Source organism: Ptiloglossa arizonensis, chromosome 11, assembly GCF_051014685.1.
Source record: "Ptiloglossa arizonensis isolate GNS036 chromosome 11, iyPtiAriz1_principal, whole genome shotgun sequence".
Taxonomy (NCBI): Eukaryota; Metazoa; Arthropoda; class Insecta; order Hymenoptera; family Colletidae; genus Ptiloglossa; species Ptiloglossa arizonensis.
The window spans coordinates 14,528,298-14,542,725 of NC_135058.1; the positions used below are offsets into that span (position 1 = coordinate 14,528,298).

A 14,428-nucleotide genomic window follows, 5' to 3' on the forward strand; every position below is an offset into this window, starting at 1 on the left:
TTTAAGAAAGTAATAATTGACTGGCACTTGCAGTTTTCATATATTTTTTTTTGTTTCTTTACGTATAATCACACAAAGGGAATGAAAACAAAGAAGGGAGAAAAGAAAGCTACTCAAATTACTTGAAATAAAGTTTTTTTAAAATACATCAAAGTTACATTCCTATTCTTGTGTTTCTTATGAGTCATAAAGTTGTCTGCATTACAATATTCTATATATCCGTATATATTAAGAAACTATTATAGATCAACAGCAAATTAGCTCGGCATTACTCGCGACGAAATATTGTTCTTTTCCATTCTTTGCTTTTATTCTAGAACAAATGCACTCGTGTTATAGTTCAAGATTTCTAATAATTATGTCTTCAAAATTGAGAATTAGCGACAAGTAGAACATTAAGAAACATAATACAACACTCCTTAAACATGTTATAAGTGGACGCTATTGTAAACAATTTAACTAATTGTAAATTTTAGCCACATAATATGATGACAAAATTTGTACAGAAACCTGTTGAACACCCTGTATACCTGGTTGTGATATGGATGTGTCTCGTTTACCGACATAAGAGAATGGCGTTTTGGGCATTTAAAAGTATCGGTGTAAAGGCGATTTATGTGTCAATCTCTCATTCCTTCGATAAATTCCCCTAAAAATATAAAGATGTCTTCACATACTGCTGCAATAGCTGAAGAATTGGCCAGGGACTATGCAAATTATGCAAAATTAGATTTATCCATACAAGCAAGTATTATATTTTACATAACCTCTACGGACGCCTAACAAGTGATATTAAATTATATCTCTTGTGTAATTTTATACCACAAAATTATGTGTACATCGTGGAATATGTAAATTAACATAAAATGATATTTCAGATGAAAAGTTTCCATGATGCGATTGAAGATGTCATGATGCGCTTAGAAGAATTTCAATCAATTATTGAAATGGTTTGAGATTATAGATTGTTTGATTAGAAATTTTTATTGAACACATCGTGAATACATTATATTTTATGTTGAAAGGTTCAATCTGAAAGTACTCAATGTATTGATCAACACATTCCAAAGTTGCAAGACACACAACAAGAAGTTGTTCATCTATGTAGACGAATAGATGCTCTAGAACATGTTATAGCGATGGCTAATGTAAATCTGACCACTTTAGAAGCTGCTGTTGATAATGCAGAAGCTGAATTAGGAATTTCTGATAGGTTATTTGGAATGTTAAATCCTTTGTCCTTTTTTGTAAGTAGTAATTATATTTATAATTTTATGGGAAAAATTTTTTTAAGCATTATTGTGTTTTCAGAAGAAAAGTCAAGAATCTGTGGTACCAAATAAATTACCACTATACGAACCACCAACAATTTATAGAACACATGATTACTTTAATACTGAATAGACAATATATTTTTATTTGCAAAAGTGCAATTTAATATCTTTATTAATTAATCTCACAGATGGAAATATATTGCACATAAAAGAAAAATCTTTAATGTTTCGTGGACAAACAATATTGGGTAAACTTAATATATTTTTATTGTAGATTTGAGAAGAAAATGGGTTAGTAAGTTCAGTTGTGGTTATTTTCAGGATTAAAATGCAAAATGTGCTGGATGAATATGTTCTTTGATAAGTCATATTAAATTATTGCTTGAATGTAATAGCTAAAATTGGAATGTGTAACAAAAATAGTTACCATTATTTAGCTTGTACATATTTTGTTAGCTTATGTTCTCTATTTACCAAAATTGCATTGAAAAAGATGCATTAACATGCTGGAAGTGTACAAGTTCTTAATTGCGCTTTTTTTTCTCCAAAGGAACAACTTCCACTTATACAGTGTCTCCATCTTGATATCTTTCCTGCACCACAAGTAACACTACAGCTGGACCAGTTTCCCCATTGATCCCAAATTTGTAGTCCTTGTCTACTCATTCTCCCTGCCATCACAATATTTGTATATTAAATAATAGTCTTCAAATATGCAAAAACATTATTACAAATGTAAGGTTATAAATTAATAATATTATATGTACATATATAAGTTACAACTTTTTAAACAAACTTTATATTTTATATAACATTTTTAGTAATTATTACATGTGTTATGAAAAAACGAGTGAGTTTCAGTATTATAGAATATGTACATGTCTTTGAAAAATGATTGAATAATCTTTTACTAAAATTATTTTGATGTAACTATTATTACTGTAGAAGTAATAATTTATACATAATTGTAATAATTGCTATCATATTTATTTAGATTTATTGATTGATTACAACATATTAACTTTTAAAATATTTTCTATATCTCAATAGGTTGATATATTTGTATACATTGACATCTTTATTTACAATTAAAATCAAAATACGAAACTAATTTAATAATCATATACTTTTTAGAATTTTTACCGATTTTATCGGTTTCCCAATTTCTTCCGTTTTTATTGTCTTTATAACCATTCGTTACGACAGATGATTGTTTCACATGTTGCAGACTTTCCTGTTCAATATTTTCTATTTTAGATGTAGAAGACATTACCCGATTAGATGGCAATGACAGGGTACTATTTAAAACATTGATGCACTCTAAAAGTGTTAAACATTCCGTAATAACGAGTCCAATTACCAATAATTCAATAAACGTTTTTCTTAGTGCATTTAGTACTTGCATCACAGGTTATGTATTTTTTAAATATAATTTCACCTAAAGTTGTAACCGGGTGAAATTATCTGATATTATTTTTAAAATGTAACGATTCAAATTCGATAGTTGTTTACAAAACAGTACAGACTTAATTAAGAATAAAAATAAATTTTAGAATCATTCTCAAGATGTCATATTTATTCAAGCTTTAAGTGTATACAGAAAAAGTATCTCGAAATTAAATCAATGCTTTTGCGAAATAAGTGAAATATAAATAATTGATATTACATTTAATAGAAAATATTGTTTGATTATTTTCAATTAATCAGATTAACTACTAGGATTTAATTCCAAGCCAGCGAAGAATATTGGTAGAATTACAACTTTGTAATCGACAAGGTTTTATTTGTGCTTTTTTTAATCCTTTCATGCAGTTTTCGGCTAAACAATGACGCCATCTAACTTGTCGACCGCTTCCGCAAGTCACACTACATGTAGTCCAATCAGCCCATTCGTCCCACTGCTCGTCGGGATCTATAAGATGTTTTAAAAATTTACGTACGGGACGTTAATGTGCTTTGAAACATACAATATAGATTATGAATAGTAGATCATTTTATACACCTACCTGTTTTCTCAGTTTTCTTTGTAAGGCTTCCTCTTTTGCGCAACTGAGTGTTAGTTTCGCGAAATTGCTCGTCCCTCGAAGAATTTTTGTGAATAGTATTTTCCGTGTAACTGAGTAATTTTCGATGACTTATTGAATTTTTTAAGCAATACACATCCTGGTCTGATCTTAGAATCGATAATCTTTTATTGTGCTGTTGCGATACCAATTTTATCCGATGTATTGAATTAACATTATTACAAAGTTATACTAAAATTATTAATATAATCACTTAAAATGACTAACTTGTATATATGAGCGTTCCTTAACATTAAGTCGAAAAGAATGTTCTTGTAAACGAATCGGTCCACTTTGTTCAAGATCGTAATAATGGTACTTAATTTTTCTTCTATTATCTATACAATGCTTTCGCATAAAATTTATTTTAGTGAAATAAATATTTTCTTCTGAAGTATCGTAGATGCTAAATTAAGAAACCGAATGTTAAAGTAAATAAATTTTTAAATCATAATATATAAAACGTTAAAGAATAAGCTATAAACCTTTATATAATTTTGTTGGTAAGTATGACAAAATTATATACTCAAGTATAATATGTATTTCAATGTACCATTTATCAGCGGTATTAATTGCCAAATTATTCGAAGTACGTTTTAAATCATTTTCCCTTGACCTGTGCAATTTTTTAAATTCGACTTCGTCATTGGAACGTTTTGGGAAAATGCAACCAAAACAGTACGTTAATACTAATGTAGATAATAATCGCATATCATGTTAATCCCTTAGGATGCTCTAGCAGTTCGATAGAATTAATATATAAAAAGAAAGAATTAGTTAACCTCAATACAGAAACTGACTTTGTTAAAGAGTTAAAGTTTATTTGACAGCTTTAACCACATATTTTATATATACGTTATTCGAGAATATATTCATGTCATACACAAAAATAACAAAAAAATTAAAACAACCATTACGAACATAAAGTAACAAAATATATTGTAATGTCAATAATGATGTGATTGTTTGAAATCAAAACAGGTACTTTTTGTTTTGATTACATGAAAGTATTACTCCTGTATAATAATAAGGAATTATGGATAATTAACTAATTCTTTACTAAATTTAATAAATCGGAAATTAACAGTAGCAACAAGTTTTCATTAAATTTTTCTTTCAGTGTTTAAATTAAGAAGGACATATAAAATTTACTTATCTTTTATTTCATTTTATAATACATAAAATTAATAATAATTAATAAGAGTAATTGCATTACAATATATTTACAATCTGTTTTCTCCCTAACTTAAATAAAGATAATGTTTATTTTAATCAATGTAAGCTATGGATAAATGGTTTTTGATATAAAACAAAAGCGAAGGATACAAACTTTGAAAAATTATAAAAATATGGGTTTTGTGCAAAGTAATAGTTCTAACTTTAATATATTATTATGATATACATATGAGTAATATCAAAGTTTCATTATCCAGTGAATATCTAAAATATTTTACCTGCCGATAACTGAAGACATATTTATACTCATGATCACAGCTACTTTTTTTGAAGAGATTTTAAAAATTTTTTAATTTTGATAATTTTCTTTAAAGATTTTAGTGTGACATTAATTTGTTCTATATCTTATATATAAATATCATTTTTCTATACTGATATACTTTTGAATCACTGTATATACTTTTAAATTTAGAATCTCAATTTTAACCAACTATGTTGTAAAATATTCACAACCTAAAGAATGACTTATGAGCACGACCATTCGGAATTTGTCCCTGAAGCCTCAATCTTCTAACTGCTTCCCTTAAATGTTTTGGTTGCAGCGGTCCGGTTTCTTGATGAGCTTCCATAACATCAAGGGCTGTGTTCAAAATTCAAATTTTTATATGAAGAAACCTTTACTTGGTTAAAGTTTTTGATCATAAATTCAAGTTATACCTTCCTCTACAATTTCCCCAACAAACACTTTTGCAATACCAGACATAGCAATAACCACATTCTGTGAAACCGAGCAACCTGTTATGGTTTGCATAATCTAAAACGAAGAATACAAATTATAAAATGTATTTAATAGAAAGTACAGTTCTTTCTGTGTGAAATACATAAGATGATCAGAAGAAACAGACAATAGAAATATTACCCTCTTTATAGCTGCTTTTGGAAAAGCGGCTCTTCTATACATTTCATATCTGTCCAATTGATCCTCGGTAAAGTTTGAAACTAATACTCTATTAAGAAATACACACTAATATACCTGCATGTACCTACAAAATAATATGTAAACAAATAATAAAAAAAACTTAAATACATACTGCATTTTTTCCCTCTCCTCCTCTTCCAATTCTTTCTTACTTTTCTCTTTACTTTCTCGTCTTTCTTTAACATTTGTTGGATTTGCATGTGGCAATACAATATCATTTCCAAATATATCTTCGGTAGATTGTTCTTCTTCTCTATTTTCGATTTCATGCTTTACAATTTCCAATTGATCCTCTGCTACTGCATACAGTGAATTAGAGCCTATATCTTCCACATCCGACTGAGATTGAGAACTCATTGCATCTGATTCTACCTATAGTTGAACCCAATAAATTGAACTTCAAAATCAATAGAACAAAATAATATAACTATCTTAGTTTTTATAGAATATACCTTGACCTGTATATTATCAGCATCCATTGGTTCTGCGTCTTTAGATCCAGAATTTTGAGAATGGTTATACTTTTCTTCTTTATCATCAATATCTATGTGTTCGCTTTCATTTCCAGAATCTTCTTTACCAAATATGTTGTCCATTGTGTGGTAAAATATATAAAATTACAAAAGTACTTTATATATTTGATGGTATTAAAATATTATTGTATCCATTTGCAACTAATGAAATCTATACGGGAAAAATGTCTATTATAATACAATAAAATTTGATGTTTTAGGTTAGAACAATTATACTAAGTACATTACAAGAAAAAGAAAAATATTACTTGAAGTTACTTGGACAAGCAGGATAAATTCTACAAATGTGAGTAGGGTAGTAACACTCTTGTTCAGTGGTTTGACAAAAGTTTAACTTAATAAAGTAACATTAATTTCAACTAGTCAAACAATCCCGCCATATTTGCCAACACGTAAAAAATTCCTCAAACATAATGTTAGATGCATATCGTGAATTACCAAATAAAAATAAAAGCAACATTTATCCGAATTATATCGAATTAATTTATATTTTTTCATGTATCTTTATACAATATTAATTTGATGTAATTGTTATATTTGCACGTGGACTTGTACTTGACTGGAATTAAGTTTCAAATTAGATTGATTCATCGTTTATTGATGATTTTTAAAAGGAAAATGAATAACTGATATTGCGCATTATGTATAAATTACTGCAATTATGAAATGGATGATTACTTTTGTGTTTTCTTAAGCAATAGTTTTATCTAATTCGTAAGTTTTGTTGCAATTATTGATATTATTTTTTTTCTTATCAATAATAAAGATGATGGTGTAGTTTAATACGAATAAGCGAATTATAGATTTTTGTGAATCATGGGTATAATAATATCAAAAGAATGCATATAATATATACAAATAAAGTAAAATATTTTTAAAATTCTTTAAATCGACGAGTAACAAACTTTGTGTTAAATTAATTCACAACATATAGATTTACCATCAATTATTCAATCAAATTTCTCACTGTCAGGCACTGAATAAATGAACATAAAGCATTAATAAAAATGCAAAGTTTTAACGAAATACTATATCGATATTTTCAAAAAGTACAAGCGCGAAGTATATTACGGTCCAATGAAAATATTTTTACGCAGGGGTTCCTAATTCCTTAATCGATTTATTTAGTCAATAAATTACTAAGAATTATTTGGAGATCGACGAATACATTAATTTTTATTATATTTAAAAAGATATCTAACGAGTTAAGAAAAATGCTTGATGTAAAAAAGAAGGAATCACTATTTAATCTTATTTTCAATTCAGAAATAAAAAATATGGTCTGTAAGTATCAAGTTCAAGAATCTTGCTGATTTTGTTATTAATAACAAATTATTATTTGTAAACTACATTTCATTTTTTACTGCTTTAATTATTAATTTCGATTAACAATTATGCAACGATGCTGTGACTGTCGATTCCAAAATAGAGAAATATTGTTATTTTCTATTAGTTTTAATTTTGTTTTTCTTTTCTTTCTATTTTCATTTTATTTTTGTATCGAGTTTAATTTTGGAAAAGGACTAGAAGGCGTACAAGATTGGGAACCTCTGTTTTAACGAGATAAAGGACGACGGACGGAGTGCAACGTGGCGCCAGCTGGTGGCCGAGTGAAATTTAGTCGACGGTGTCGCGACGCCGCGACGTATTTGTCAATATCTCATCGTTTTCACGATTTTCACGGTTCGTATACACGCGTTCATTGTGTATCAAGGTGTGATCGTCTTTGGACGAACGTTCTTAAGCGATTCGAGAAGAAAGAGACTCGTTATTCGGTGCGGATTGATGACGAGTTCGTTGCGTGACCGAAAGGTGAACAGAGTTGTCGGCGCGAAAAACGGACATCGAGAACTGGCCGGGACTCTCGGGACGGTAGCTGGTAAGCTGGCAGCTCGGTAGGTCCGCAGCTCGCGAGTGTATCGCCTATCTTATTCGAGGGTCGAGGGGAGCGCGGTAGTGAGTGAGTGGAGTACAGTGGAATATCAAACACGATCGAGAGTAACTTCGGCCAAAGAGCTGACGCGAGTTCTATAGCATCCAAGCATCGAATACTACGGGCCTACGAATGCAGTTTCAAGACGGAGTCGCGTATTAAGATGTGAGTACGATGTGCCTTCGACATACACGGTGTAAGTTCGAGGCGAGCCGGATTTCACGGGAAAATTATGGCGAAAGGAGAAGAAAGGGTCTCATTGCCAGTGACGGCTCTTCACCGAACATAAGACAGTGTGGCAAAGACTGTCTTCGTAGACGGTACGAAAGACTGCCAATATAACGAGCAGGAACTATTGTAAACACAATTCATTTACATCGACCTCTGCACAATCCCTTTATATACGTTCGCGCTTGACGCGCGCACGCCTCTTTCCACACATACCATCGTACATATATTTTATCAACGGTATCGTTGTGTATATACGCCTTTGTGCTTCTTCGCACACCTACGAAATATCGTGACAGGAACGCGCGTGGAACCGGTCTTGTTCTCTTCAAATGTTTCCCGACTCGCCTTCGTTCCTTGATCTCTTTCTTTCATGAAATCATCAAACTCTCGCTTTGCCTGCAACGTTAGCTTGCTAATCGTGTGCGTGTTAAAACGTGACGCGTTTACACACATGACATCGAACGCAGACGCCCACTTCTTTATCGATGATCGCATTTTTAGGAAAACTGCAGCTTGCAATCCTCGCAGATTCATCTTTTTTTGTAACCTTGATATTGTCGCTTGAAGTATAGGGTATCCCAAACTATATGGTAGACTTTGAAAAGAGGTGATGCCAACAAAAAAATAACTTATACATGTAAAATAATGTTTTTCCGTACATATTATTATTTTCGACATAATCGATTACTCACACGAAACTTCAAAAAAATATGTCTTTGATTATTTTTCAACGATTTTCTTGCAAGGCTGTATTATGTACATATTGTGGTTTGCATACAGCTACAACAGCAACGTTCCGCTCTTAATTAAAAAACTTCATTCCACTGGAATTTATGAAATTACATGTTCCATAAACCATCGCATACATACATGAAAACTTTTGTTTCGTTCGTTTCTCTCGGCTTACCGATTTTTCTCTTAGAATATAAATAGATGCTTATCATTAAGAATAATTACGTTACGATTTATAATTTTTATCGACACGTAGAGGTTATTTAGCGGTATTTACACACAAACAACGCATTTTAAATGTTACCACCTTAACAACAGAACGTTTGTCGAAATTTATGGATATTTTGTACAATGTGACCGAAAATTGTGAATTGAACACGTTTAGAGGTACAAGGAAATGCGAGAAGGCTTTCCTTCGTGACCTTTTATTTGGAATCCTAAAATTTTTCCAGTATATACTCTAAAGATATTTCAAGATAACGTTGCATTTTTTTTATACGGGCTGGTGTATATTTATGTCGGTAGTATACAAATCTAGGGAAAAAGAAATTCAACTAACCGATCGAAGGATATCCTGTAATAATCGAGGGTCACGGGATGGTAGAAGTTTTAGTAATGTGCGAAAACCAAGATGTTTATTACTCTTCGTACGATCAATCGATTACTTTGCAATAGATTGCAACTATATTTAAAAGTCGTGTTCTATAAATAAAGTACAGAATGGTAAATATCTTAGCTCCCGATTGTTTCAGATATTTCTGTTTCCCTGTGACCTTCGGTTATTTTTAGGTGACTTCAAACGGGTCTTTTCAATTTGCTTTTTCTGTAGTTTCATGGCATCGAAACAAGAATATAATAGCATTCCTATTAAAACTGACAAGCTGACCTTGAGTGGATCTTGTAAAAACCGAGACGGAATTGTTCTTTGAAATTATCGAAATCTAAACATTAAATCTATCGAGGATTCCATTCTTTGGATTCCACAAAAATCCTACAACGTTTCGAAGGATCTTTAAAATATTAATGTCGTAACGTACACACATGTGTTCGGAGATTCAAAATTTTAAAGGATTTTATTTCGAGGGCATTTTATATTTCCTGTGCGCAACGAGACATTTATTGGAAATCTAGAGAAACATAAAGGCCATAAACTATAGTTATACATAGAAAGGAAAAATAATCAAGCGTATTGTTTCTCGCGAACCGTGTTAAAGAATGTTTAACACTACGGTAACTTTCGTACGAGGGCCATCACTTGTATCCTAGCTGTTCCCAAAAATACATCGTTTATTGTTTCGGCAGCAACAGGTCAGAATCGATTGCTTTAACAAAAATTTATTACAACAAAGATTTCGTTTAACGGGATTTCGCGTACTAAAATATTTCGGTATTTATAGTTCGTACTCGTTGAAAGAAGAAAAATAAGAAAGCGCGGAATACCAAAAATAGATTTCACATTCGGTACATTTTCTCGGTTGGGGGGGGGGGGTGGAGATTCGTTTCAGTTCGTGCGCTCCGCATTGGAAGTTTTGTAAACGTAGTCGCGTTGTATTTTCTAACGCGCCGCTTGTATTACGAAATTGCAGAAACCGATACCAGAAACTCGCGCGTCTCCTCGAATGGTATTTCATTCTCGAAGCGAAATTGATTAGAAGCCGTGGCACGTCCCGATACTGCTTCTTCGGAAGGATCGACGTTTCGGATGTGTGTACATACGTACGAGTTTAACTGGTAAATGTCGCGTTTATCTAGAGGCGCGCGTAAAGGGGAGCGGCGTCGTAGACGTCGGTTGGACGTATGCACTTACGAACGCACGAAACCAAAGGTAGAGAGAAGACGGTCGTTGGCCGGAGGAGAAACGACCGGAGTCTCCTCGGTCGAGTCGACGGAGCCTGTTTTACTACGGAGCTACGCTCTGTCAAGTCTGTTCAGCCTGCGGACGAACCTTCGGACCGTTGCGCCGCGAATAAATCACAATTTTACGTTCGCGAACATGGATTTATTTAGGTTTCAATTCTCACTCGCGATCGCGCTCTCCGTGCAAATCCTGCGCGTTGATGTTTTCACCATTCTGGAAACACGCGTATCGCCTATCGATTTCTTGCTTTTTTCTCCTTCTCTACTTGAGCTTTCCCTCATTCTTCAAGTTCAATCGTCATCGATCTAAGGGCGACCGGGCCTGGTGTTTTCTATCGATTTTCAGTTCATTTTTTCTTTTTTTTTTTTTTTAGGTAGGATTACTTCGAATAGGATTTATTCAACTGCAACTTTTTATTATAAACTTGAGAACAATTAAGAAATGTATATCGATGCAATATAAATGATTGCCGTATCGGAGAAAATTACCGATAAAGGAAATTAATATAGAAAGTAAAAAAGCCGGTTTTCCATCTTTGTTTTGAATATTTTTATAAATACAAAATATCGAACATTTCAATTCCGAATTGACAATCAATTACATTTTTATCTCAAAATGACATATATATTGGTAGACGTATATATTTAGAATTGATAAGAAAAAGGTAGTACGTAATCGTAGCGATCTTCTTCAAATGGTAATAAATAATCAGTCACGCGTGTACAAAATTAATTTTCCGACATTCCCATTTATTTCTTTCAATCCATGTCTATATCGTGATGGTCTTCTCAAAAGGAACCATCGAGAATTTGTTTAAAAATGTTTCTCGTATTCCCTAATATTATCGAAGATAGCAATAGGAAGGTAGCTGAAAACAATGCCTGAAATACATGTTTCTTATTTTTGGCTACTGCTCAAACCTATAAAATTTCATTAAAGTCGGCGTTGGGAGCTTCGCGAATGTTCTTTTGTAAGCGAGAATAGAAAACGCTAATAGAACAAAAAAGGACGAGCGACTTATTAACTTACTACTTACTTTCAATACTTGTGTACACGGTTTAACGAGACGAACTGATTTATATTTAAAAAAAAAAAAAGAAAAAGGCCGATGCAAACGCACTGTTGCGTTTACAGAAGTACAGCCAAAGCAAACGAGCAACTTTATTCGACATTCTTTTTTTTTTCTTTTCGTTACTTTTACTCGCGATAGAGCTACGCCGCTACAGTCGCTAAAATATTACTCTTGTAGGAACGATGAAACGATGTGCGATTTGTTTACAATCGCGTGGTTCTCGAATCAAAGTCTATCAATTGCTATTTTATTCGCGCCGTCTCTATCTACGAGGTTCCGTAAAAATTCTATAAATCATCGTAAAGCGATTCGACGCGCTGGAACGGATCGATCGAGACGATACAAGGCACCGTTTAATCGTACGGTGGTAAAGCTTCGTTCACAAGGAAGGAAAACGTCGCAGCGCGAGAGCTTTTAACTAAGGAAAGTTTACGAGTAGTCGGCCGCGTGCAAGATGTGGAATACGTGTTTACGACAATCGGCATCGGAGGTCAATATACCGTTACAGAGACTGCGATATCCTCTTCTCTATTTCGCCGAGCGTTTCGCGCGACACTCGCAAGCGCCGCGTTTCAAATAATAGCTCGCGGCATACGAAATGTCGTTTTTCCAGTGTTTCAGTTACAGACCACGCGAGGACGACACAAACGGACCGATACTCGATCGACGATCGGTACATTAACATTTATAAAGCCATTCTCGGCCCGCGATATCCCATTTTCTAGTTTTACATCTCGTACAATCGGGATATTAACCCTCGCGCGCTCCTCGAATCGGTCGAATTAATTTTTAACGAGATACCCGATTTATACGAGATTTCGTCACATTTCGCTACACAGCGGTTTCGAGGTCTGCGTCGATTCGGTTTTTCTTAGAAAGAACCGAACGAATCGTGTTGTTTTCCCAGCAAAGAAAGTGCAACGTGTGCATACACCGCAAATGCAACGTATCGTTGCATTTCGTGCGAGTTGTCCGTCTCGTATCACGCGGTTTACTATATCGCGAACTCTTGTCCTCCGCGTTACGTGCTAATCTACTCTAGTAGCAAGACGAAGGTCGTTGGAACAATGAGACTTTGAACGAGATTGTTTAAAATAATCCACGTGAAACTGTACGAGAGATACGGATATTATTCGTTCCGTGGCCCTGGCAAACTAGAAAAGATCGACAAGCGAGTTCTGCACGAGTTAATCGACACGGATTGGTACAACAATTGCAGCGAGTGGAGATTGTTGCTTCGTTACCGCGGGGACTACATTCATTTTTTTAAACGAATTTTACACGACATTCGAAAACAATGGAAGCAATTGTTGGATAATGAATAACGGGTCTGACCACCGTGTTATCCGAAAACAGTAGCGATCACTGTTCGATAGTCGTATGCAGAACTCGGTCGTTAGAGTTTTTTTTAAATCCGGAATAACAATTATAGTAGCAAATATATTGGAAACAGTTCGAAGAAGTATGCTTAAAGTTTGCGGAGAAACAAACCGTACGAGCGAATCAACGAAATATATTAAAAATACATTGCGATAAGTTCTTGCCATTCTTTAATGAGAAACAAATCTGCATATAGAACGCTCCGAGAGTTTTTTAACCGGTTTTTTTATCGGTATCGCAAAACGAATGTGGTCGGTACTTAAAGAAAAAACCGCGAAATATTTTATGCGGGATTTATTTCGATTAGATGTACACGAAGATCGATGGAAGAAGAAAACATTTCGTGCGCGCAAACCTTACACTTTGCCCTATCGTACTCGGACGATACAATTGCACAGGATGTACCCAGATAACACAGAGTTAGATAAGTTTACTTCGCAACAGATACGTCGTTATGCTTAGATCTACGTGTCATTTCCCTTGCGTTTCGATTACATCTACGGTGCATCAACGCAACAGGCAAGGACGCGTGCCCGAATAACGTTGAACGAATCATTCGTGGAAAATTTCGAAGCGGACGAAAATAAATTTCTGCGGGTATCGTCGTGTGAAAATAAATAATATGTATCGATGGATACGTGTAATTTTACGAAAGCTTTCCAATTCGATACGTAGACCAACAAAATTAATTTTTCCGTTATCGTGTATTACTTATCGATCGTTCGGTGTCGTTGATAAGCGTTTCAAACGCGCGAAAATGTTCATCGATGCACGTCACGATTGCTCAAAAGTTAATAATTAAAAGAAAAAAAAAAAAAATGGCACGCATCGAAAAATTCTACATTGGTATCGATGCGCACGGTAACGTTCAATGTTCGTCGGTACTTTTCAGAGCATGTTAATTCGCTGGAAACATGCGATTGAACAGGTTCAATAAACGCACTAATTTTTATCAGGGTAACGATTACTTTATTCTACGGGAAATAACTTCGAAACGATAATACGGTTCAACAGTTGTAATTATTCAGTAAACAACCGGTTACCGACAATACACAGATCCCAGGGAAATTTTTAAAGAACAAATTCGATACACGATAAATAAACTTTCTAAATCGATTCGTTTAACACGAAACCCGAAAAGTTTGCAATTGTTCGATCTCGTTGTCCACTTAATAAATAATTCGGCAGATTTTCACT

At 33.4% G+C, this 14,428-nt stretch overlaps 5 protein-coding genes across 11 annotated transcripts in view; 2 read left to right on the forward strand and 3 right to left on the reverse strand.

Moving 5' to 3' along the window:
* Window positions 1–180: 180 nt before the first annotated feature.
* Window positions 181–2,371, forward strand: Blos4 (biogenesis of lysosome-related organelles complex 1 subunit 4). Of its 3 annotated transcripts, none has more exons than XM_076323054.1 (5): window positions 181–744; window positions 879–950; window positions 1,026–1,247; window positions 1,295–1,522; window positions 1,596–2,371. In XM_076323054.1, exons 1-4 carry the CDS (start codon window positions 616–618, stop codon window positions 1,436–1,438), a joined length of 567 nt encoding a protein of 188 aa, XP_076179169.1. In that variant the 5' UTR covers window positions 181–615; the 3' UTR covers window positions 1,439–1,522; window positions 1,596–2,371. The 3 variants fall into 3 exon arrangements, with proteins under 3 accessions (XP_076179169.1, XP_076179171.1, XP_076179170.1); XM_076323056.1 differs by having other exon boundaries at window positions 184–744; window positions 1,315–1,522; window positions 1,596–2,370; XM_076323055.1 differs by having other exon boundaries at window positions 197–744; window positions 1,312–1,522; window positions 1,596–2,303.
* LOC143152589 (zinc metalloproteinase nas-36-like) lies at window positions 1,472–2,154 on the reverse strand. Its single transcript, XM_076322886.1, has 2 exons — window positions 2,106–2,154; window positions 1,472–1,945 (listed from the first exon to the last, which is right to left on the reverse strand). The coding sequence occupies exons 1-2, from the start codon at window positions 2,152–2,154 to the stop codon at window positions 1,773–1,775; spliced, it is 222 nt and encodes a 73-aa protein (XP_076179001.1). The 3' UTR covers window positions 1,472–1,772.
* Window positions 2,372–2,842: 471 nt separating the features above from the next.
* LOC143152590 (uncharacterized) lies at window positions 2,843–3,518 on the reverse strand (the record flags this gene model as incomplete). The annotated part of the gene is made up of 2 exons (XM_076322887.1): window positions 2,843–3,186; window positions 3,281–3,518. Coding segments are annotated over 2 exons (435 nt in total), but the record flags the coding sequence as incomplete, so codon positions are not given.
* A 1,116-nt stretch (window positions 3,519–4,634) lies between these two features.
* Window positions 4,635–6,514, reverse strand: Taf11 (TATA-box binding protein associated factor 11). 4 transcript variants are annotated; one of them, XM_076323051.1, is made up of 6 exons: window positions 6,284–6,514; window positions 5,945–6,176; window positions 5,605–5,864; window positions 5,433–5,520; window positions 5,231–5,327; window positions 4,636–5,153 (listed from the first exon to the last, which is right to left on the reverse strand). In XM_076323051.1, exons 2-6 carry the CDS (start codon window positions 6,086–6,088, stop codon window positions 5,020–5,022), a joined length of 723 nt encoding a protein of 240 aa, XP_076179166.1. In that variant the 5' UTR covers window positions 6,089–6,176; window positions 6,284–6,514; the 3' UTR covers window positions 4,636–5,019. The 4 variants fall into 4 exon arrangements, with proteins under 4 accessions (XP_076179168.1, XP_076179166.1, XP_076179165.1 ...); XM_076323050.1 differs by having other exon boundaries at window positions 6,274–6,511; XM_076323052.1 differs by having other exon boundaries at window positions 4,638–5,153; window positions 5,951–6,176; window positions 6,274–6,507.
* Window positions 6,515–7,737: 1,223 nt separating this feature from the next.
* The window catches only part of Trc (Serine/threonine-protein kinase tricornered), a 91,977-nt gene continuing 85,286 nt past the window's right edge, over window positions 7,738–14,428 (forward strand). The window contains exon 1 of one of the 2 annotated variants that reach the window (XM_076323111.1): window positions 7,738–8,278. In XM_076323111.1, the coding sequence (XP_076179226.1) occupies window positions 8,133–8,278 (146 nt within the window). In that variant the 5' untranslated portion in view covers window positions 7,738–8,132. The remainder of the gene's footprint in view (window positions 8,279–14,428) is intronic. The other variant, XM_076323113.1, reaches the window with a different exon arrangement.